Source organism: Glycine max, chromosome 11 (assembly GCF_000004515.6).
Source record: "Glycine max cultivar Williams 82 chromosome 11, Glycine_max_v4.0, whole genome shotgun sequence".
Classification (NCBI taxonomy): domain Eukaryota; kingdom Viridiplantae; phylum Streptophyta; class Magnoliopsida; order Fabales; family Fabaceae; genus Glycine; species Glycine max.
Genome location: NC_038247.2, coordinates 2444439 through 2468774, shown reverse-complemented (window position 1 = coordinate 2468774; position 24336 = coordinate 2444439). Strand labels below are relative to the sequence as shown.

The 24336-nt window shown below is 33.6% G+C and overlaps 2 protein-coding genes and 1 long non-coding RNA gene across 3 annotated transcripts; 1 reads left to right on the top strand and 2 right to left on the bottom strand.

The window, feature by feature from the left end:
* Window positions 1-334: 334 nt before the first annotated feature.
* On the bottom strand, window positions 335-5113 carry LOC100819825 (sybindin-like family protein). The gene is made up of 6 exons (NM_001253308.2): window positions 4983-5113; window positions 4834-4882; window positions 3957-4233; window positions 3335-3452; window positions 1769-1887; window positions 335-655 (listed from the first exon to the last, which is right to left on the bottom strand). Exons 3-6 carry the CDS (start codon window positions 4178-4180, stop codon window positions 604-606), a joined length of 513 nt encoding a protein of 170 aa, NP_001240237.1. The 5' UTR covers window positions 4181-4233; window positions 4834-4882; window positions 4983-5113; the 3' UTR covers window positions 335-603.
* A 1764-nt stretch (window positions 5114-6877) lies between these two features.
* LOC112998410 (uncharacterized) lies at window positions 6878-7530 on the bottom strand. Its single transcript, XR_003263510.2, has 2 exons — window positions 7323-7530; window positions 6878-7170 (listed from the first exon to the last, which is right to left on the bottom strand). It is a non-coding gene; the product is annotated as an uncharacterized lncRNA (long non-coding RNA).
* A 4798-nt stretch (window positions 7531-12328) lies between these two features.
* Window positions 12329-23972, top strand: LOC100814320 (mucin-17). Its single transcript, XM_006590504.4, has 17 exons — window positions 12329-12551; window positions 12634-12728; window positions 13728-15772; window positions 16228-16740; window positions 17659-17885; window positions 18113-18558; window positions 18869-18921; window positions 19014-19121; window positions 19200-20896; window positions 21088-21196; window positions 21592-21772; window positions 22081-22148; window positions 22259-22374; window positions 22448-22901; window positions 23003-23325; window positions 23491-23563; window positions 23670-23972. Exons 3-17 carry the CDS (start codon window positions 13738-13740, stop codon window positions 23672-23674), a joined length of 6408 nt encoding a protein of 2135 aa, XP_006590567.1. The 5' UTR covers window positions 12329-12551; window positions 12634-12728; window positions 13728-13737; the 3' UTR covers window positions 23675-23972.
* The last annotated feature ends 364 nt before the right edge of the window (window positions 23973-24336 follow it).

The following is a 24336-nucleotide window of genomic DNA, read 5'->3' as shown; positions in this document are numbered from 1 at the left end:
TCACGCCTATCCATTTGTATCGACAAACTCTCCTTTAACTTGAAAGTTTCATATTAGAATAATAAGCGGCAATTATATGTTGGATAGGTGCGCAGAAGTATATATATAACAATATAAGCCATTACCACAGGTAATTTATAAATATATGAAGAATTCGAATCGATTACATGATATATTATATAGGTCCAATCTAGATAAACTTTTTTTTATAAATACTTAAAAGAAAAAAAAATTATAAGATAAAATGAATTCAGCTTCACTCCTAAGTTAAAATCAATTTATGAATCTTAACTTTAAGCATCTTCAGTTTATTATATATATTGGAAGAGAAATACAGGGCAACATAAATTGTAGGATTCAATTAAAATGGAGTATCACTAGTGTTATCTGTAACAAAAAAGGTACAGCTCAAGCTTAAGAAAACTCCCTAAAAGTTTCTGACTAACAACAATGTAGTGACCACCATGACAAACAAGGCGTTACACCACACAAGTCATCAATAGTGTTGAATGGAAACAACTCGGCTTCTATGCAATGCCTCTCACATACACCATGCAAAACAAGGCGTAAAAACCACACTATTGATTGGAAACAACTCAGCATCTATGAAATGCCTCTCACATACTGGTCCAACGTTGTATTGAACAGCTCACACCTATGAAAAACCCATCAAAAGTTTATCTAGTCAAAACTTTCTTGACTACCAGAAAATATACGAAAACATACAATATAATCCCTGAAACCATCAGAGACAAGAGGGAAAATAGTTAATTAGCAACAAATTAACTTAGATCAATAACATATAATTGGACACCAGGATGGAGACAGAAATTGTTAGCAACAAAAATAGATCAAGTGATAAATAAAAAGCAATTGTTACATTTATGGATAAAAATATGAAAAAAAAATTAGAAATAATTTAGATATCGATCTACTCCTCATTCTGAGGTTATGTGATGTAGCAGCAAATAAAATCACAAAATCAAGCATATAAAACATAGCAAAATGTGTAAGCAAATAGGATGCAAGTCGAAAATCTATCATGGATGAACACACTGCCCACTAGCCAAAGGGCTGAACACAAAATGTTGAGACCGCAAATAGTAGTGGCCTAGTTAGAAGACAGTAGTTACTGGTGAGTAGGGGTAGGCACTATTCTGATTTACTGTATCAATATAATTTGTCGCTAATTTGTTTGGTTTTACTATATAGGAACTAGGAAAAGATTATGACTTTGTGAAATTTATGGATTAAATATACTTAATTAATTCCATTTTATATACTGGGTGAGCTGGCCTCTAAGCCCACATGGATAGGTCTGCACTGCTTAGAGTACTGGGACGAATTATAAAGATTGAATGATGTTTGTCATAAGATGACCTTGCCCTTTTTTTTAACGTCTAGTATTAAAATCAAGTGGTATCTAGGCCAGCTTACAAACAATTCAACTAATCTACCTCCTTACATGGCCACAAACAAACAATCCACATTAGATTCCTAGAGGCCTAACTCTAGAGAATAAGGAAAGTTAGGATTTGAACCTATGAACAGTGTGCCAAACCACATATCACATACTCACCTTCATCACTATTGCACCTCATTGGGATCAAAGCAGTTATCATATGCATTGAAGACATAGAATGACGCCAGTTAATGATGGGAATGTCCATGGTGACACTATGAAACCACATTCAAAGGACAAGTATGTTTTCTGCTTTTGGTAAAAGGACAAGTATGCCATTTACAGGGAAAGTATAAATTCTGTTACCTAATAGGAGATCCAGGTGTATAGAGCGGATTCTTGACAACATATTCAACATACAAATTGTAGATATACTTTAAGGATTCCCGTAGATCACCAGTTCTAGGATGAGTCACCAAGATGATCTGCATAAAGCAAGAACAGGGTTACATTAGGAACAATATAACAACCACCTATATATGAAATTATGAATATTGCTACATGATTTATTTTCCAGAATGCATAATTTGATTAGATAAAATTTATGACTGCTGTAATATATCTCTTTAATTGCTAAAATAGCTGGCAGTGTTACTAGTATTAAGTAGTCCATCTTACTTTGCACAACCTTTAAGACAAAACACTATAAAGGATAAATTTAGTGAAATCCACCAAACTCAAATTCACTACCATTTATACCTACAAACTAATGCGAGAGGTGATAGCATCATAAAAGCATGAATGTAACTATTCCAAATCAGAAACTCAACTATATGCATAGTGGACAATGAAAGAATAGCATTATAGTTCAGTCTTTAGCTTACTTGAGCTTTCCCCAGAAATACCAAAGATTATAAATATGTACTCGCCATATTTCTTATGAAATATTAAGGGGGTGTTTGGTTTGATTGTTTTCTGTTTTCATTTTTACTGAAAACAGAAAACGGTAATGAAAATGTGTTTGGTTGGATTTCTGAAAAAAATTTCAGTGAAAATGAAAACAGGAAACAACCAGAAAATGAAAACAATAAATTCTTGTTTTCAGTTGAGAACAGAAACCTCATTTTGGGTAAAATGAAATTGCGGTGGCAATGAATGTAATTTTAAGTAAATCTAAAAATACAAAAAGACAAGAAGTCAATATATCATAAATTTTCAGTATTTTTATTTCATGATAACAGAAAACAAGAAATCAAACCAAACATGTTTTCAGAATTCTAATCTTTTGAAAATGAAAACAGAAAATAAAAACAGAAAATGAAAATGTAAACCAAACACACCCTAATGTTTCAGCTTCACTTAATAAAAACATTTTGCCTAAACATGTTTATAAGCTCCATTTTGTTATCTGTGCAGCATGATAAACTCATCTATGGAGCTTATAAACATGTTCATTGTTCTAGAACCAACAAGCTTTACAAGCTACAATGAAGTAGACAAAGCCAGAACATTTGGTTCAAATATACATGAATTTGTAAGTCACTCAAAAAATTAGATCAGGCCAAAACTCAAATCCAAAAATTAGATCAGGCCAAAACTCAAATCCAAAAATTAGATCAGGCCAAAACTCACAAAACTCATGAATTTATCTTTTTCTCTTCTTTTTCTAGTTCTCTGCCACTTCAGTTTGTCATTTAAATTAGGTTAATAAACCAATTTTTTGTCTGGCCAAAATGGGATTAATATTAATATATATAACAGACAAATATAGATTACATTTTAAATGTGAACTAGCTACAATTATCAATGAAGAAATGAGCAAAAGCCAAGGTGCAAAACATTTCAACACTAAACTTTATAATCAGCAGTGAATTGATCCATAAGGTTCTATAACAATAACATATAAGGGAAACACATATTATTGTAGCTGACCTTTATTCCAGAAGGACTTTCCATGAAACTAAGTTTGTACGTATTAGTGCGGAAACTGTGAAATGAACAACCTTGGCCAGGTAACTGTGGCATACCAAGGTTTCCTTTCTCAACAGCACTGCACAACAATTTGGAGTATAACGAATTAAACTTGCCATTGTAACATGCAACATATAAATTCCTTAAATAATTACACAAAAAGTCTATCATATAATCCGTAACTTGTTGGTATTTATTGTGACAGTTATTCGGTAAAAACATTAACATAATCAAGTGATAAGTGTGTGTTTGGTTTAGCTTATTTTGAAGTAATAATTGCTTATTTCTGCCAGCTTTTCCAGGAGAACTAAGGAAAACTAAGTGATTATTTCTCCAGAAATATCAAACTAACTTGCTAGGCAATATGGCAGATTTTGCAATACTGTAACATAAATTTCCATTAAAATTTCTTTCATTAAAGAATAAGAGCATAAGCAATCATCAAATTACTTTTAAGGAGTACAGTTACTTTGTGTATTCAGAAATTAATCATGGAAGTAAAATTAAACAGTACATTTGGGTGTAGAATAGCTGGAAAAACGATTAGGCACGTATTCAAAATCCAAGAGACACACAAACATACCTAGTGGGGTCCATCTTGGCAGTTAATGACTTCAGAGAGAAAAGTAGACCAAACATTAACTTTTGGTCTTGCTGGGCATCCAATGTCCGCAAGGGACGATTCCACTCCCTATAGAGCAGGCACACACCATTCCTATTGAACACATACATCATATGGCCATTGTTTCCTGAAGCTGTCGGAGCAGGAGGTGAAGGACTAATCTCAGACCCCCCAAAGAATTGCATTCTTGATCAACAGGGATGAAGAATAGATTGATACTAGCGAAAAAACCAAAACCCTGACACATATGCTAATCAAATTAACACAGTGCTTCACATTGGCCAGTAATATGCGAAATCCAATAATGCAGCAATTTATTGATATATTGCAGAAGTTTTCCAAAAGGCTCAATCCAGTCCACAGACACGTAGACATAGGTTAGGCCTCATTTAGGTAACATGTATATTAGTGAAATGTTTACAATCAAAACGTCCAAAAATTATACCAGAAAATGCAACTGCAACTCAAAGTATGAGGAAAAATAGGATTCCTTTAAGGAAACAAACTTCATTATGCAATAAGGCCCACTAGATATAGGGGTACTCACAAAATTAAGCCGAACTAACTAAACAGAGTGGTTTACTGGTTAAACTTGAACTGATCCTCGCAACCCAGACATCTTCGAATTAATAAAACTTTTTTTCTACCACACCCAAAAATAAAAAATAAACAGAACATAGCATAGCAGCAGATAACTAAAACTGCAATACAGCTTGAGCTTGAAGTAGTGAAAACATGGAAGGATCTTAGCAGAAGAAAAGTGCGAAAACAAGAAGAAAATAATAACCAGTGAACAAAAATAAGTAAAAAAAAAAAAATGAATGATGGTTAGAATTACGCGGGTAGCAGCTGTTAGTGGGATTGCGAAGCTCTCCTGAGTAATTCCCCTAACAAATCAAAAAATATTAAGGAAATAAACAACAAATTAAACAAATAAAATGAAGAATAAAAAAATAGACAAGGAATGAACGAATTGCAGAGACATACCGTTTCAGTGTTCGGTAAGAGGCAAGGATGATACGGCGGGAATGCCCCCGGCGATATGGCCTGCGATTGGGAACGACGACAAAGTGTGGACGAGTCGAAGAGAGAAACGAGATCTAAGACAGTACAAGAGTAAAGGAAAAATAAAGTTGGAGTTCAGTTTAAGGAGTGGTTCCATTCGTATTAATTAATGAGTAAAAGTATATTTTTCCTCCTTATACAATTTTCATTTTTAAAAGAAAATACTACATTTTATTTCTGAAATTCAGTATATAGAATTATCAAGTTCAGTATATAGTCATGACATTAGTAAAAAAATGTACTATTTTTTTAATATCTTAAAATTCAAAGAATACTTTTACATTTTGTTGTTGATTTTTATCACTGAAAATTTTAAATTAGTTCCAAAATTTTGTTAAGAATTCATTTAAGTCCTAAAATTAACCTATTTTTCATATTTTAATTCTTAAACTTATGTTATTATCGTTACTTAAGTTTTTGAACTAAGGACCAGAGGAGGAGTTAATTTTAAGAACTTAAATAAAATCCTAACGAAATTCAAAAACTTATTTGAGTTTTTCTTGATTTTAAAAGCTAAAATTTAAACGAAATATAACTTCATCAACTAAATTGATAATTTATTATATATTCAAATGTTTATCTCTTTTAATGGATGGTTGACACGACTAATGACATATTGGCTCGTTTGTTTTATAAAAAAAAATTTTTTTTTTACTTTTTAAAGTATTTGTCTAAATTATTATTTTTTTTTTGAAAAAACATTTTTTAAAATACTTATTAAGATCTACATATTTGTTTCTTAAAAAAAACTTTTAAAGAAAATAAATATTTTTAAAAATTTAAACAAATTGTTTCATTGTGATAATATTACATTGACATGACATTCACTTTTTTACACATGTTAACTAATCACGTATATGATTATCGCGTAATAAGTGATAAATCAGTTTATTTTATTGCTAAAAAAATTATGAGTTCAATTTTAATCTTTATAAAACAAAAAAATTATTCCAATTTTCATAAAATTAAAAGTTTGACTTCGATCCTCATATTTCCATAAAATTAAATAAAAGTTTGATATTAGTATTCGTAAAATATTATATTTTCAATAATAAGAAACATTTTAAATATATAATTTTTAATATTATTTGGTAGAATGAACATGGGACAAATGATGATAGATTTACGATTTTTAAAAAAATGCTGTACCTTACGAAATAAATGGGACGAAATACTACACGAACATACATGGCTAAATTATGTTTTATCTCATTTACTAGCATTTCCTTATTTTATTAAAAACCCAATCAAAACATTTTCCGCCTGATTTTGTCAGTTTCGTGCATAAATAATTCATACCACGTATCATATATCATTTCTCTTTACGTAATTTATTAATATTATAGAATATGTTTGAATACAAGTCAAAACGTGATTTTGAAAATTTCTTTACTAAGAAATATAATTTTTTAATAGAGAAACTCTTAAAAATTCTCAAAAGTATTCTTAGTCTTGTTTCAAACAGATCCCATTAATTATTAATAAAAATATGTTGCATGTACCAAAGGAAATTATTCTTCATTCCAATTTGAATTTTTTATGTTTTTAAATCCAAGACAAAACTCATCATGATACTTGTATGAAAATTTGAATGATTTTACCCGAAAACCAAATTGAAAACCACCACAACCCTAATAATTAAAACGAGATGAATATTTTTAAACACAATTTATTGCAAATTCAATAACTAATAAGAGTCAAACTTAAATTAATCCACATTTATTATTGCATAAATTATTCAAGAAATACAAATTAACACTATCACTTAGGTTAACTATTGTCGATATTAAAAAATACACGTAACTTAACATTGGGTGTTCCCTTTCAAAATTTCCAATATATATAAAATATAAGATCAGTCCACATTTGTTATTTTCTCGTTATTTGGATTGCACTCTATACACATACACAAGATTGTCTCACGCGTCACAAACAACATCACAAGTGCATGTGCGCTTATTCTTGAAATGATGATCTTTACAAGTGCAGTTCATAGGCATGGCACTTGCTCCCAGTCGTGCAAGGAATTCATGAAAGCAGGTTTGTCCTAAACTCCCAAGTGGACATAGGCCATCCAGTGTCATCTTTTTGGGGCAAAAACTGATTTCCCCTGTTGCGTTACAACATTATAAACAAACAAACAAAAATATAGATACTCACAATTCAATCTAATTAAGATATATTTCGAAAATTCGTATGAATCACAAGAATAAGAGGGGAAATTCTAATATAAAAAAATATAAATCATGGTAAAGGTTGTACCATAAGTGTGGCTGAAGATAGCAAACAAAACGCACACAGAAAGGAGAATGCTTCGTAGCTTCATGATGATATATATTTGCTCCAATACAATTTTCTAACTTTAACTCTTAAAATGGTCAGAGATTGTTGTACCCAAATGAAAGAATATATGACATGAACTGATGCATCTCTTGAGGCGTTATTGGGGGGAGTATTTATTACTTTCAAATTACGTTGAAAATCATATAATAAATACGCGCGTATATCATTCAACTCTTAAATAAGAAGTTTACTAGCAAATAGAAAAGATCGCGCCCGGATCCTCTCCATTTGTGAGAGGAATGGACATCACCATTTCCTTGAACAAGCAAATGACACGTGGATTAAAAATCTTCAACGGCTTAGATTTAATTTTGATTTCAATTAAAAAACAAAAAAAAAAAAAAAAACGTTTCATACTTCATTTGTGGGAGAATGTAAAGAAGAAGGGCTCGTAATCCATGCTCATTAATTGTCGTTGAAGCCCTTTGACTTTGAGTATGTTTATCCAAAATGAAAACCCTGCACTACTCATAACAGGCAATGATGATGGGTACAAATAGATTGGACAATGCCAACGAGAATGATTCTCTTGAATTGTCCCCAAACATTGTTAGGCTTAATGCTATTTTTATCCGTGACTTTTTAATTTTTTATGAATTTATTTCAATAAATTAATTTAGCATGTTTTATTTAAATTTTTAAGAAACTTATCGATTTTATCTTTTATCATTTTACTTCTAATATAATTGTATTTTATTTTCAATTATTTTATTTTTTGGACAAATTTTACCCACAATTTTTTATTATTTGACAAATTTTATCCTGGCTTTTTTTTATTTTTTGGCAAATTTTACTTTTAATTTTTGTGCTTGTTAATAAATAAATAACTATGATAAAATTTTCAAATTTCTTAAAATTTTAAGATAAAATTTATCAAAAATTAAAAATTTAAAGTGAAAAATGCAATTAAATCATATTGTTATTGTGATTCAATTCTTGATGTGCTTCTTATGCAACTTGGTTCCTTGCTTGTTTCTTTGTTTGGAATTAATTTTTCTTTCTTCTTCCTCTATGTGCTTATTACTGATTTGTTCCGTCAAATATTACATGGGAACCAAGTTATCTCTTCCCTCTTAGTCCAAAAATTCATAGAACCATTATAATGTTGAGAGCAAATAAATAAAAGGGAAAAGAAAATGAAGAAAAAAATTACACTTACATTTTCTCAGATTATGACTCATTACATTTAACTTCACTCATTTTTTATCATACACAATACTCTTCTATTTTTTTTATTATCCATTACACTGTGACCCCCTGGCTCACTAATACGGTCTAATATAACAAGAAAAGAAGAAAGAAATGAAGATCTAGTGACACTGACATCATATTCTTAACCTCAATGAAGGTGGCATTGTCATATTTGATGAAATAGTTGTCAAATTGTAGCAGGCTGTCGTAGGAGGTGAAGTAAAGGTTGTTGAGCTGGGTGACCGCATGTGACACGTAGCAAGAACACTGATCATTGGTGAAGTCGTCGCGACACAGAAGAGGTTGAAGACAACGTCAAAGGAAGCAAGGATAGTGAAGTTATTGTGGTTGGCAACGGAGTTGATGAAGGAAGTAAGGAATGAGTTGATAGTATTTTTGCAGGCAAAACCTGACATGAACTTGAATTGGAAATAAACTTATACAAGAATGATAAAAATTCTGAAGACATTTCATAAAAAATTAACATAGTTGATAAGAGTGAAGGAAAATAAAAATAAATACGATTTTAGGAAAAAACCTGTAAGTGTAATAAACTTAAACTTTAAGGACGAGTGTATTTTTTTTTTATATTTATATTTACCCTGTCTAAAATAATTTCAAGAAGCTCGGTCCATGGACAGATTTAAGGGGGGCAGGGCACCCCCGTTCTCTATTATATATTATATAGATTCATGATTGTTTAATGGTTTAATTATAAGAAATTATGGTGTGATTAGATGGCTTAATTATAGGAAATTCTGTTATGATAGAATAATAATAAATATTGCTTATAGAATATTTTGTTTTCTTAATTTTTTTTCTATCATATCAATTAGACTGACTATCTTGTATATTTAATTTCCTTAATTAACTAGTGTTCTGCTATATATAAAATCATATTGTATCCTTGTACAAAATAAAAAAAAAGTAATACATCTTTTACTCCAATCCTTATGTCTATTTTCCACTAATATTCCTATTCATACTTTATGCTAATATCATATCCAAAAACGTATTTAGACATTGATTTCGAGATTCGAGATTTGACCATGTGAATATGAGTGGTTCTTAAGAAATATCAAATTTATTGAGATAACATTATTTTTGTTTTATTTTCCTGCAATTGCATCACACAATTCTCAGCAAGCAATGAAACAAACCAGTTAGATATTAATTCATGACGGAGAAACAATTCTCCTAAGAAACGAAAGTCTCTGATGATATAACAAAAATAGCGTGAACTTAACAGAACATATCAAAATTAGTTTCCTTTCTTTGAATGCTGGATCCGTCCCTGGCTCAGCCCCACAACATCGATAGAAAGACAAAGAGTAGTGTGGCAAAGGGGCGTAATTCAGCGGCAACAATGAGAGAAAGAGAGAGGGGCTTAGTTGTTGAAGTTGAAGGGAAAGGTTTTTCAGTTTTGCTTCTCTCAAGAACTGAATCTCAGCCTTTAAAGTTTACAAGTGCCCTGTGTTGCATAAAGTTAGAAAAGAAATGTAGATGTCCATATTTTATATGAGAAGAATATAAAGTTATTTTAAAAAATAACTTTCATATCTTATGAGAATATAAATTTCCACCCATTTACATGGGAATAGGAAGAAAAAAGAATCATGTGTATTAAAATGTTGCATAAAGTTAGTTTTTTTTTTTTTAGCTTCTTTTCTCCTAAGTGGAAGTAGGGGTGTGTAGAAATTGTTTTCCAAAAGAAACTAATCAAATCAACCCTATTTAAAACAGTTTGGTTCGTAATAAAAAAAAAGTGCAATGCTCTAGATAACCAATTCATAATCAAAATGGTTTAGATAATCGATTATGAATTGAATTGATTTTAAGATGAAAACCGATTTTGAATTGGTTTTAAAAAAATGATAGAAGCTATGATACCAAAAACAAAGGAAAAACATATTGGTTTTGTGTACTGAGCTATAAAACAAATTGTTTTGATTTTATTTGAACAAATCGGTTCTAGGGTTCTAAAATGGAATGGTAAGAGCTGGTAAACATGATAATTATGGTAAACATGATAACTATACTGACGACCAAGGTCGATGTAGTGGTTGGTTATCTAAAAATTTGGGTTGAACCAATTTTTTTACACACCTTAAGGGAAAGTTCTTTTTTTTTCTCTTCTCTTTTTTCGAACTTTCTTTTACCCTTTCCTCTGTATAATTAGAGATTTCAATTTTTTCCTTTTTTTCATCCAAATTTTGAACATAAACAAGATTTTCATTGATTTGAAACTATCAAAAGAAAATAATTTTTGGTACAATATTTTTTTTTAGTTTCCTTATAATCTTTAAGTTGATAATATTTGTTTCCCATGTTTGATTTTTTAAAGGATAACATTTCCATAAAACAATATTTCTTGAGAATTTTTTTGACTACTTTTCCTACAAAAAATATTTCCATGAGAGAGGTGATTTTATCATGGTAAAAATATTATGTTACTCCTCTTAAATATTTTAATATGAAAAATAATAAAAAATTATGATATAAATACTATGCTACTTTTTTATTTTCATAAAAATTATATGAAAATATTTATGATGAACCAAATAAATTAAGTAGTTGTGAATCATGTTTTTCAAGAATAGTGATTATGATGCTTAAAAAAATTTCTTTGTATTAAACGTTCAAGGGGTTGTAAAAATAATTTAATAAAAATATATTCCTATAAATTCTTATTAGATAATAATATTTTGTTATAAGTACTTAAAATTCTTCTTAAAGAAAGCACTTAATTAACCAGGTATATAATTCTCTTTTCTCTCATGCTTCTTTGAAATTTCAACCAAGTATTGTTTCTTTATTTAAACAAAGTGTTAAATTTCATAAAAAAGTTCACTAAACTTCCAAATTTTAAAATCATTTTACATTAAAAAGTTATCATAAACTCTTAAAACATTTAGATGAAACAATAATTCTAAAATTTCAAACAAAAAATTATAAGAAGACAAAATTTGTTTGATTTAAAAAAAAAGAAAATTGATTAATTAAAAAAGTTTTTTTGATGGAAAATTCAAAAAAGTTAACAACCTAAAATCACGTGCAACGCAAAATTTTTAAAAATAAAAATAGGATTTCTTTTATGTTTTTCATTCGCCTTTTTTTTAATGGTACAGCCATTCGCCTTTAATTAAATTTACTATTTTTTTGTGAAGAATTTACTAATTTAATAACACGAAGAAAATATTTTTTTTTTGAAAAACCAATGTAGGTGGCTACACTACACGCTCCCGGTTCCTGATTCATTTATGGAAGCCTCTGTGAACCGTTGGATTCGAGCATCTGAATTTTGACGAGACACTTATTTGATGAACTTAACTTCTCTATTGTCTTTTTTTTAAACTGTTTTTATTTTTTGAAATGATATTTTTTTTATGATTTTTAAAACTGAATGACAATTAAATATTAATATAATTATCATGTCATATGTTTTGAATGAACAGTACATTAAATATTAAATATTAATATAATTATTATGCCATAAAAACAACTTGAAAAAAACCAGCAGAAAGGCCTAACATCCTTACTCGACTCAGCCTCAACTAACCCATCAACCGTGCATACGTGACACTGTTTCCCACGGATAGCGGTTTCCTGCTTAACCCTAGAAAGTAGATACTTTCCACGCGTGAAATGGGACCATACACGTGTCACCTCTGGCCCTCTTCGCCCGTCGGATCTTGACTATTTACGAACAAACCCACTTTTTTCAATTTCGATTCCCATCGCTGACACTCATTTTATCTTCCTTTGGAAAAAAACAAAATTCATTCCCCACTCACTGCTTTTTTCTACAGCCACACCCAAACCCAAACCCAACAACGAACAACAAAACAAATCCACTCACTCCACACATCTTTTTCAGTTTCGCTCGTACTTCTTCCTCGTAACTCTCACCCTCATCACCGCAACCCTAGTTCGATCCGCCGGAACACGAATCCACCGGTGAGGTTCAATTCGCTCTCTCGCTGTTTAGTTTCTTTTCTTTTTTCTGCACTGACGGCAAGATTTTTTGTGTTGGAGACAGTAGATGATTGTACGATTGGGGAATAGGTGAGATCAAAAGGGTTGGATTTCCTCGCCGGATGGAGGGAGGTAGCGTCTCTAGACTTACTTGTTCTGGTACTGTTCATGTCCAACTTTGGGTTCTTAATCTTTTCATCTTCTTTGGTTAGGTTAAGACTTTTTCTTCCTTTGCTTAGAAATGGCGAGTTTTGTTTGAAAAATGGTTACTTTCTACTTAACCGCTTTAACCGGCTAATTGACGCAGACAAAATTTCTTCTTGAAACACATTTTTTTTTTTTTTTTGGTTTTCTCTTACTTGAGTCAGAACAACGGCACACTTCAATTGGTTCCGGATTTCAATTTGTATTTCTCCATTGTTGAATATAGTTGCTTGATGTATCCATTTTCAACTCCGCCATGTTTTTCACAAGGTTATCAAATGTGTTGCTGAATGTTACTATGGCCCTATGCCTAAGAAGCTAACCTGTTTGAATAAATTTACGGATTGGACTCTTCAAATTATTGAGGATTATCTTATGTGCTGTTTTCTCCTTCGTGGTATTCTAAAAACAACTCTGCATAACATTAGACACAGCCCATAAACCCCAGGGATTGTTCTCTTTTCCCTCACCCTTCAAAGTGCATCAGTTGTTGTTGATTAGATAAATGTACCGTGGCAGAACCTAAATTATTGGTGCCATGATATTTGGTTTTTCTTTTAATGGGCTATACTAGGTAGTGGCCGTGAAAATTTGAATTATGGGGTAAAAGTGGGTGACAGTTAATATATGTTTTTCGCTCTATTGAATTGAGTTTCTACATTTACCTGCTTTAATATGTGGCTTGTAATTTGTTTGCAACAAGCCAACGGACTTTTTAATTTATTTGAATTTCTATGTATTTGTGATTCTGTTTGTATACATATCAAGTATATGCTCATACTTGGATGATGGATGCATGCCTTATGCGCATCTGTTGGATCTTACATGTACCTCTTTCTGCTTTTGTATTTGTCTCTATGCATGTCATTCTGTTTATGTTTGCATACATTTGTGTCAGGTTTAAGCTCACGATTATTGTTGTTTCTCTTATTCTAATGTACTTATTTGTTTTAGGGATTCACCCATGGATTATGATGACAATGATTTTCAAAACCAGAATCTCCATTTAGCTGGTGAAGGGAGTGCCAAATTTCCTCCAGTATTAAGGCCATATGCTCTCCCGAAGTTTGATTTTGATGAAAGCCTTCAAGCAAATTTAAGATTTGATAGTTTAGTAGAAACTGAAGTTTTTCTTGGCATTGAAAGTAACGAAGATAACCAGTGGATTGACGCATTCTCCCGAGGGGGTAGTGGCATAGAGTTCAGTTCAACTGCAGCCGAGTCTTGCTCTATATCAAGGCATGGCAATGTTTGGTCTGAGGCAACTTCCTCAGAATCTGTTGAAATGCTTTTAAAATCTGTTGGGCAGGAGGACTATATTCCTAGACAAACAGTTATTCAGGAATCAGATGCCTGTGATGAACTGGCCTGCTTAGCTAAGCAAATGGACACCAATCCAAAATTTGATGATAAAAATGAATTTAGAAGTAGTGTTTCAGATTTACATCCACCTGGTGGTATCCATACTGGTTTTTCTGGATTGAAAGAGGATGTAGGAATGGAGAAGCCTCATGGTGGAGTCTCCCAAGGTCATGAAGGGGAATCATCCATTGATGGAACTTCAAGTAACCCCAAACTAAGTGATATCTGCAGAAATATTGACTTGCCTGTGTCTGAGGGGAGTCTGACTCTTGATACCAATGACAAAAATAACAATACAAACCAAAGAGAAGTTGAGACTGTTGATGATGACTCACATCATGGCAAAACTCAAGATGATTCATCTGCAGTGCAAACTAATATTGCTGAATCATCTATAAAAAATATGGGTGATGACAAGAGAGATCCTTTACAAGCACAAACTTATAATCAAGATTTGGAATCTTCTCTGATGGATAAAGAAGCTGTTGTGGACACACAAACTCTGGATCGAGACATGGTTGGGAGTGATGCACATCATCTGGATAAACCCCTTTGTTCAATCCCCACAGAAGAAAATTTGGAAGGGGGTGTAGTTGAAGGTCTTGAGACTGGGTTAAGTAGTTTAGAGGGTTCCTTAACAATGGAATCTGTTGCTGCTTCTGGCTCGCCGAAAGTTGAAAAAACCAGTGAAGATATGTGTTTCAGTGCTCTGTCTCAGAACAATGTAAGTGAAGATGTAATGTTGCTTAACGATGTGGAAATGGATGACCAGTCTGCACCAAATACATGTGTATTGCCAAAATCTTCAAGTAAAGATGATTCTATCTCGGAGGGGCAAGCAGTTGAGGTTAGTAATTTAAATTGTGAAAATTGTCCAAATATGCACCAGAATGTGGATGTCATAGAGAAGACGACACATGGCGGCAGCAGTGTTACTAAGGAAGATGAGCTATTGAACACTGGTGATCATGTGGATACAGTGATTTTGTCAAGCAAGTCAGAGACATCTATGCCTACTGCAGAAGAAAGTAACATTTCCACTATTAATGAAGGAAATAGTGACAATATGGTAGGAAGTTTTTCAAGTAGCAGTGCGACGGCCTTTTCAACAAAATCTTCCATTTTGGGTGAGTCTACTCAAATATGTGTAAACAATGAACCTGACAGACAGAATGACCATGAAAAATGTGATCTAGATGTCTCTGTCAATGATCAGGATGAACTAATGAACACTGGTGATCATGTGGATACAGTTATATTGTCGAACAAGTCAGAGGCATCTATATTTACTTCTGAGGAAAATAACATTTCCTCCATCCGTGAAGGAAACAGTGGCAAAAAGGTAGAAGGTTTTCCTAGTGGCAGTGTGAAGGATTTTTCAACAAAATCTTCCATTTTGGGCAAGTCTACTCAAATATGTGCAAACAATGAATCTGACAGACAGAATGACCAGGAAAAATGCGATCAAGTTGTCTCTGTCAATGATCAGGAGCATGAAAAGGTTCCTTCTGATTCTAGCCAGAAGCATTGTGATGTCGATAAGGGTGTTGTTTCATCATCTATTAGTGAAGGTAGCATGGAAATCAAGTTGACAACTTCCACAGTATCAATCCATGTCACACCTATCAATAATTCTGGTACATTATAAGGATTTAATCTTGATGCACTCAATCTAAATAGTTGTACACTGTTAGTGAATCATATTATAGCACCTGTTTTAAAAATTGAAAATTTTTAAAAACTTGAACTACAAATGGAAATTCTTAGGCCTGTCTGGTTTGAGTAAATGTCATTCCTGTTTTCACCAATGATTACAAAAATGTCATTGTTTTCATCTTGTTTCCTATTTTGGCATTTCCATCATTTCTTGTACGAATCATCAAAAACAGGAAACAAGGTGACATTCTTCATAATTATTAGTGATAATAGGAAATGAAAGTAATAACCATTTTCTCAAAACCACACAAGCCTTTAGGCACCACATGTGTCACTTTCTTGTTTACCTATGTATTAAAAGGTTCTACACTCATATTGGGATCAAATTCCTAATAGCCCACTAACTTAAAGGTTTCATTTTCATCTTATTTTTCAGTTTCACAAGTTGTTTCGGAAAATAATAGTTTGACATCACATGAGATAATAGACATTCCACCTTCTAGCAAAGTTGTTTCCACTCATGAAGTTACTAGTCACAATGAATTTCAAGGGATAACTCCTGTTGGAAATTCTTCTGCCGAGGAAAAGGGAGAATCTACAGCAAAAGCTGAGGAAGCAGGCACATCTACCCTCGTTGGATGTTCTGAGCAGGAAACTGCTTCTTGTCCTGTCCCAGGAACTGAAAAACATCATTCTTCTGATACTTCTAGGCAATTGTTACATGACAGCGATTGCCTGCATAATGTAGGGACTAGTGCTGTAAAGATTGGTGAACCTCAAGGAACAGCAAATGATAAAGTTATTCAGGAATCTGCAAAAGAGACTGGTATGCCTCAAGTTCTATGTGCATCATCCAAGAAACAGAGTGACGTTGTCACAGTTTCTTTAGTTAAGGATGACAAGAAGACTGTGCAGGAGAATCCTAACGAGTCTTCCTCAGAAAAAATAGGTAATCTTTAATCCAGTTTTGTTGTCCACTTACAAATTTCCCTTAAATTCTGCATTTTATTGTGTGAGATTAATGCATCAATTCTAGAACTTGGAGAAGATATATGTAATATATTCTTTCCGCCAACCATTCAAGTTTTGTCTAAAATTGAATGATTTGATTATTTAATTTTTGTGGATGTATGTACTCATTGCCAATTAACTGTCTATCTCACTACCAAAAATTAACTGTCTATCTCACTACCAAAAATTAACTGTCTATCTGATTATTGCCATACAACTTTTAGGAAGACTATGGTTGCAATTTGTATGTATCTGCTTCTTACACAGAGCATCTCATGATTTCTCAAATTTTTTTTATTACTATGTAAAGTAAAAATTGTTGTTTGGGTTCAGTTCTTCCTTTCGTTCAGTTTGGGTTATCTTAGCAAATTTTCAACTAAAAGAAATTATCTTGGTGTTTGCTTGTGGACGGATGTTTTTCTTTTTTTGTAATGAATAATTGTGGCTTTATATGATCCAGTTTCTCGGCTATCAAGCTAATTCTGGCTAATAAACTTGTACTCATTATGTACAATCAATTGTGTCAGCGAAGAAAAATTACAACTGAAGTTCTAAATCTCATGCAATTTAGAATATGATAGAGAACTATAGGAGCCGATAACAATGAACAGATTACTGGTTATATGAGCAATGATAATGTGTTTTTCAATTCTTCCATTGGTAATTCTTTTGCTATTGAAATTTCAATTGTTTTACTCATGCCGAAGTCCACCATGATGCACACTAGAAAGTTCCTTTGCATTAGGATGACTCTTTGCCCACAATATGAACTTTGCTGGCAACATTTTATGTGTAAACCAAGTTTCCATATCTTCTGCTTTTGTACCGGACTCTTACATTGAGTTTTGTGAAACAGGAGGTGGAAGCCATTCCCTAACTGAAAAGGAAAATAATCAAGTTGAGGCTTCACCTACTCAGAACCCCCAAGTTTCTGAAGATCTAAAGGAGAATAATACATCTAAAGATGAAAGAAGGTCAACTCCTGAGGTAAATTCAGTGAATGATTTGTCCAAAAAGGGTGCTACAGCTGATGTTGGCAAGATGCAACCAATTCCTGTTACTGAAACCGTCAAAACATCATTGGTAAGTCTTGTTGCAGTTTGTAATCCAAGCTAAGAAATTGGTATCTGAATGTTATTATTTTTATTGCCCATATTTCCTGATTAGTTTCTTCCTGAATGTGCAAAGTGGCTTCTTGAAAGGTTATTTATATGAAATGCATGGCTGATATATTCTGTCGATTACATTATGAATGACAACTGATATTATAGACTTCTCATATTTTCCCTTCCTCCACTTTGTTGTTGAAGGCTGTGGAGGAGGGATCTCCTTCAACTTCTGGGCGAGGTCCCTCAAAAATCAAATCTGTTGGAGATGTAGCACATGGTGCTTCTAAAGCTACACCTGAGCGCAAAACTAGACGAGCATCTAATAGGAGTGCTGGAAAGGAATCTTCTAGAAGAGGAAGTCATGCAAAGGACACTACACTGGCTAGACAGACTGATAGAGGTGATAAATCAACCAAAGTTTCCCTGAGCCCATCTCCTGGTTTTCAGATGATGCAGTCAAACGAGGTGCAGCAGTTTGGGCATATTGACTCAAATAGTACAAAGTCATTTGCTGTTGTAAATACTTCAACATCTAGCCTTCCAGATTTGAACACTTCTGCTTCTCCACCTATTTTGTTTCATCAGCCTTTCACAGATCAGCAGCAAGTACAATTACGTGCACAGATCTTCGTATATGGAGCTTTGATGTGAGTTCAAATGTTGTATTTTTTTTTAATTGTTATTGATGTTCTTATGTGCAGTATGAATCCACAATCATGCATTTTTTTCACTTATTCCCTACAAAAACCTTGCATAACATCCTCACCCCCATGGTTAATTGAAAAATTCAAAAGTCTTGGCTCATTGTATACTTTGCCTTTCTTGGACCTATTTCATACTCAATTCAATAGGTTCACCAGAGCCATTTAGATCTGCATGATATAAGTTATTAATATTCTAGGTTTTGGGCATGATAATTAACTCTGCCAATTATTTTTGTTATTGATGTTGCTGCAGTCAAGGCACAGTACCGGATGAGGCTTATATGATATCAGCTTTTGGAGGATCAGGTTAATTTTTTTGTTTTTCATGACTCCCTTGCATGTTCTTTTTGGTTATTTGCTCATAATAAATATTGAATTCCTAGTCATTTTGTTTTTAGATGGTGGAAGGAGCCTTTGGGAGAATGCTTGGCGTACCTGCATGGAAAGGCAACATGGTCAAAAATCTCATCCTGCTAACCCAGAAACACCTCTGCAATCAAGATCTGGTATCTCTTGTGACATAGCTTTTTCTCTGGTTTTGTTTTTTGACTTGTTTGGTAACTCCTGATAATTGAGATCTGCAGTTGCTAGAACCTCTGATTTGCCACATAAGCAAAGTGCTGCTCAAGGAAAAGGTATCTCTTCGCCACTTGGTCGAACCAGCAGCAAGGCTACTCCACCAATTGTAAACCCCTTAATACCTCTTTCATCTCCACTTTGGAGTCTATCAACTCTAGGTCTAGGTAGTGATTCCCTGCAATCTAGTGCCATTGCAAGAGGTTCTGTCGTGGATTATCCACAGGCAATTACTCCATTACATCCTTATCAAACTACTCCTGTGAGGAATTTTCTTGGACATAACACACCTTGGATGTCCCAAACCCCCCTTCGAGGGCCATGGATTGCTTCTCCAACTCCTGTAACTGACAATAGCCCCCAGATTTCTGCATCACCTGCCTCAGATACAATTAAGCTAGGATCAGTCAAAGGATCTCTGCCTCCTTCCTCTGGCATAAAGAATGTTACTTCTGGTGTCTCTACTTCCAGTACAGGTTTGCAAAGTATCTTTACAGGAACTGCCTCTCTGCTTGATGCAAACAACGTGACAGTATCACCTGCTCAACACAATTCAGATCCAAAGCCCAAAAAAAGAAAAAAAGTTGTGGTCTCTGAGGATCTAGGCCAGAGGGCTTTGCAATCACTGGCTCCTGGTGTTGGTAGCCATACATCTACTCCTGTTGCAGTTGTGGCCCCTGTTGGGAATGTGCCAATAACTACTATTGAAAAATCAGTTTTGTCTGTATCTCCTCTTGCTGATCAATCCAAAAATGATCGGAATGTTGAGAAGAGGATTATGTCAGATGAGTCTCTTATGAAAGTTAAAGAGGCTAGGGTACATGCAGAGGAAGCTTCTGCTCTCTCTGCTGCTGCAGTGAATCATAGCCTAGAGTTATGGAATCAGTTGGATAAACATAAAAATTCTGGGTTGATGCCTGATATTGAGGCTAAACTAGCTTCTGCAGCAGTTGCAGTTGCAGCTGCTGCAACCATTGCAAAGGCAGCAGCTGCAGCTGCCAATGTTGCCTCAAATGCTGCTCTTCAAGCAAAACTAATGGCTGATGAAGCATTGCTTTCATCTGGTTATGATAATTCCAGCCAAAGTAATCAAATTTCTCTTTCTGAGGGGACCAATAACTTGGGAAAAGCTACCCCTGCTTCCATCTTGAAAGGTGCTAATGGAATCAATAGTCCTGGTTCTATCATTGTTGCTGCCAAGGAAGCTGTTAAAAGGAGAGTGGAAGCTGCTTCAGCTGCCACCAAAAGAGCTGAAAATATGGATGCCATTGTGAGGGCTGCTGAGCTGGCAGCAGAAGCTGTATCTCAAGCAGGAAAAATTGTAACTATGGGTGATCCTTTGCCTATAAGTCAGTTGGTAGAAGCTGGCCCAGAGGGATGTTTGAAAGCAACCCGAGAGTCTTCTCAGCAAGTTGGATTATTCAAAGACATTAACAGAGATATGGTGAACAATAATGTGAGAGATATTCCTGAAACTTCTTATACACATAACAGAGACATTTTATCTGGTGGCATTTCTGCTCCTATTAAGATCAATGAAAAGAATTCAAGAGGAGCAAAGGGACACAAGGTTGTTTCTGATTTAGTCAAGCCTATTGACGTGGTTCCTGGATCTGAGCCTGAAATTCAGGCTCCTCCTTTTACTGTTAGTAATGGATCTGAAAATCTGGTGGAAAGTAGCATCAAGGAGGGCTTACTCGTAGAGGTTGTTATTTTTATTTATTTTCTTTTTAAGTTGAATTACTTAATGCCCATGGGTTCATTTTTCTGATATCAACTTTAGTGAGGATTAGGCACTGGTTTTAAATTGACACACATTCTTTTCATTTTTGAAAAATAATATTTTACTCTTAAATTATATATTTCCTAGTAAACTGAAGCTATTATATGTATCAGGTTTTCAAAGATGAGGAAGGGTTCAAAGCTGCCTGGTTCTCAGCCAATATTTTGACTTTGAAGGATAATAAAGCTTATGTAGGCTACACTTCACTTGTAGCTGCTGAAGGTTGGTCATGAGTCTTTATGCCTGTACTTTGATGAGAACAGAAGTATCTTATTACTTAGTTGGCCAGAAAGAAAATGGCACGTCTGTATTTCCAATTAGGAGGATTCTTCTAAAAGGGAACTTCAGAATGCAAATGCTACATTAGACCAAACTATATGACTTATTTTTTCCGAAGTTTCATAAGTTCATAAATTAAATCATACTCGAGGATTGAAATGAATTTGGATAAATCATAAAAAAATAGTGTTTAAAAGATGGTTCCATGTCTCCCATAGCTTGTATTATACATCTGGATGCTAATGAATTGCTAACCATTTTTCATTAAAATCTTATTCAACTGTGTATTAATGTGTATTCAATATTCATTCATTATGAAAAATATTGTTGTCTTTTAGGTGCAGGGCCATTAAAAGAATGGGTTTCACTTGAATGTGATGGAGACAAACCCCCTAGAATACGTGCTGCTCGTCCTCTTAATACTTTACAATATGAAGGAACAAGAAAGAGACGTAGAGCTGCTATGGGAGATTATGCATGGTCTGTTGGGGATAGAGTTGATGCATGGATACAAGAAAGGTTTGCTTATATAGACTTCTTTTAATTAGCTATGTATTGATGGCCATTTCATCAATACCCTTTGAAGTTATTGTGTGCGTATATTATAACTTCTTCACCGTCGATTTCCTTCATCATAGACATATGGGTGTTGGTTTGATTTGGCCTATGAAATCAGGATTATTTTGTACTTCCTCCTGTTCTTTAATTAAATTAAATTATATCATTTCCCATCTTTTTCTATTGAAGTAAAAATATTATTTGTAATAAAACTGAACAAGAAAAATATGCATGTTAAAGTTCTCTCACATGGTAGTTTTTGTCATCAGCTGGCAGGAAGGAGTCATAACAGAGAAGAATAAAAAAGATGAAACAACATTTACTGTTCACTTTCCTGGTAAGTACAATATATGATCATTTTGTATTCTGTGTTGTTTCTTTATTCTTTCCAAGGCATAAAATGCATTAGCACCTTATTCTTGGAAAATGTATAATGGCTTTTTGCAGCTAGTGGAGAAACGTTGGTTGTTAGAGCTTGGCATCTCCGTCCATCCCTTATCTGGAAGGATGGAAAATGGATTGAATCTTACAAAGTGGGGACAAATGACAGTTCTACCCATGAGGTATTTTGTTTTAGGTTCTTCTACTGCCCCAACTTCATGCGGGTCTGTGCTAACTTTTACATTTTGCATGCAGGGTGATACACCAAATGAAAAACGACCTAAATTGGGTAGTCATGTGGTAGATGTAAAAGGGAAAGACAAGATGTCAAAAGGCATTGGTGCTGTGGAGTCGGCAAAACCTGATGAGATGACATTACTTAATTTGGCTGAAAACGATAAAGTGTTTAACATTGGTAAGAGCAGCAAGAATGGAAATAAATTTGATGCACACAGAATGGTGAGGACTGGACTTCAAAAAGAAGGATCAAAAGTAATTTTTGGTGTTCCTAAACCTGGGAAGAAAAGGAAATTTATGGAAGTAAGCAAGCATTACGTGGCCCATGAAAACAGTAAGATCGGTGATAGAAATGATTCAGTTAAACTTACAAATTTCTTGATGCCTCCAAGTTCCGGACCCAGAGGATGGAAAAATAGTTCCAAAAATGATGCCAAAGAGAAACATGGAGCCGACTCCAAGCCCAAGACAAGTAAGTATGGAAAATCAGCGTGTGTTTTGTTTTGGGTAGAGTAATCCCACCAAAAGACATTTCTTTATCAAATGCAATTTCTCTTACCAATGATCTGACAGGCCATACAGAAAGGATTAAGGATTCTTCAAATCTCTTCAAGAATGCTGCTTCCAAGAGTGAAAGTAAGGTGGAGAGAGCACCCCACTCTGCAAGTGATGGAGCAACAGGACCATTTTTGTTTTCATCGCTGGCAACTTCGGTGGATGCTCATCCCACTAAAAGGGCATCCTCATCAAGAGCAAGTAAAGGGAAACTTGCGCCTGCACGTGTTAAATCAGGTAAAGTTGAGATGGAAAAGGCTTTAAACGACAATCCCATGAAATCAGCATCCGACATGGTTGAGCCCCGGAGATCCAATCGCAGGATCCAGCCAACATCAAGAGTAAGTTTCTATAACTGAAAGTGGTTATTCTTGGTTGCGTCTAATGAAATATTTTATTCTATGGTTCTATCTCTTTCAAGTATGAAGCCAATTTTACTCTTTGAAAATTGTATTTCATATAAAATGACTTTTTGTTTTGAATCTGATTTGATGGTATGGTGGCAGCTATTAGAAGGATTGCAGAGCTCTTTGATCATCTCAAAGATTCCTTCGGTTTCACATAATCGTAATACCAAGAGTGAGTATCATCCATATTCTCCTAAAATTATTATTTCGAGTTAAGTGCTTTTTTATGGGTTTGAGTTATTATTACATTTCAACTGTTTGACTGTGAGTTGCAACAGGTTAAATGGAAGGGAGCTTGCAATGATTATGATGCGGACACTTAAAAGACCGGCCTGTTATTTAGATGACCGACATACCTAGCATAGATGTGTATATTTATAATAGAGAACCAACCTAGGAATGGAAATTCTTGCTTCCTATGTTTCAGTAGACGGTCGGTCATATTTGATTTTAGTATTTATTTAAATTTGAATGTGATTTGATCCATAGGCTGTGCTGTATATGGATATTCTCCATGTTACCTTGTTTGTAGAGGTTTGTTCATCAAATGATAACATAACGCGATGCTCTACTCTACTCTACATGCCAATCGCTGCATTCACTAGTACCTTCTCTTCTAACTGCTCTAGTTCGCACATATTTCATAACCTATCTAGAATCTGCGTTAATTATGACTTATGAGAGAATGGGAAAGTTTCATTTATAGACATTTAATCAATATATTGAATTTTCAAATGGCTAATTAGAGTAATTTATATAATTGATGGACCATCATTAACCATTAATACAGTCTGCAATTGTAAATCTAGTATGATAGTTGAGAGCATGAAAAGAATGAATTTCAATTTTAAAATCAAGATGAATTATTATTAAGAATTTAATTAATTAAAATAAAGTATAGAATTATCTTGTGATAAGATTGTTGATTTTAATAGTAATTTAAAA

Bases quoted from the DNA above. Each gene is read 5' to 3' on its own strand.
- LOC100814320 (XM_006590504.4), top strand. From the start codon at position 13,738: ATGGATTATGATGACAATGATTTTCAAAACCAGAATCTCCATTTAGCT. The intron at 19,122-19,199 runs GTATCTCTTGTG...TGAGATCTGCAG, and splicing joins ACCTCTGCAATCAAGATCTG to TTGCTAGAACCTCTGATTTG. The intron at 23,326-23,490 runs GTAAGTTTCTAT...GTATGGTGGCAG, and splicing joins GGATCCAGCCAACATCAAGA to CTATTAGAAGGATTGCAGAG.
- LOC100819825 (NM_001253308.2), bottom strand. From the start codon at position 4,180: ATGCAATTCTTTGGGGGGTCTGAGATTAGTCCTTCACCTCCTGCTCCG. The intron at 3,453-3,956 runs GTATGTTTGTGT...ATTGTTGTGCAG, and splicing joins GCCAAGATGGACCCCACTAG to TGCTGTTGAGAAAGGAAACC. The intron at 1,888-3,334 runs GTCAGCTACAAT...TGCTTTATGCAG, and splicing joins AAAGTCCTTCTGGAATAAAG to ATCATCTTGGTGACTCATCC.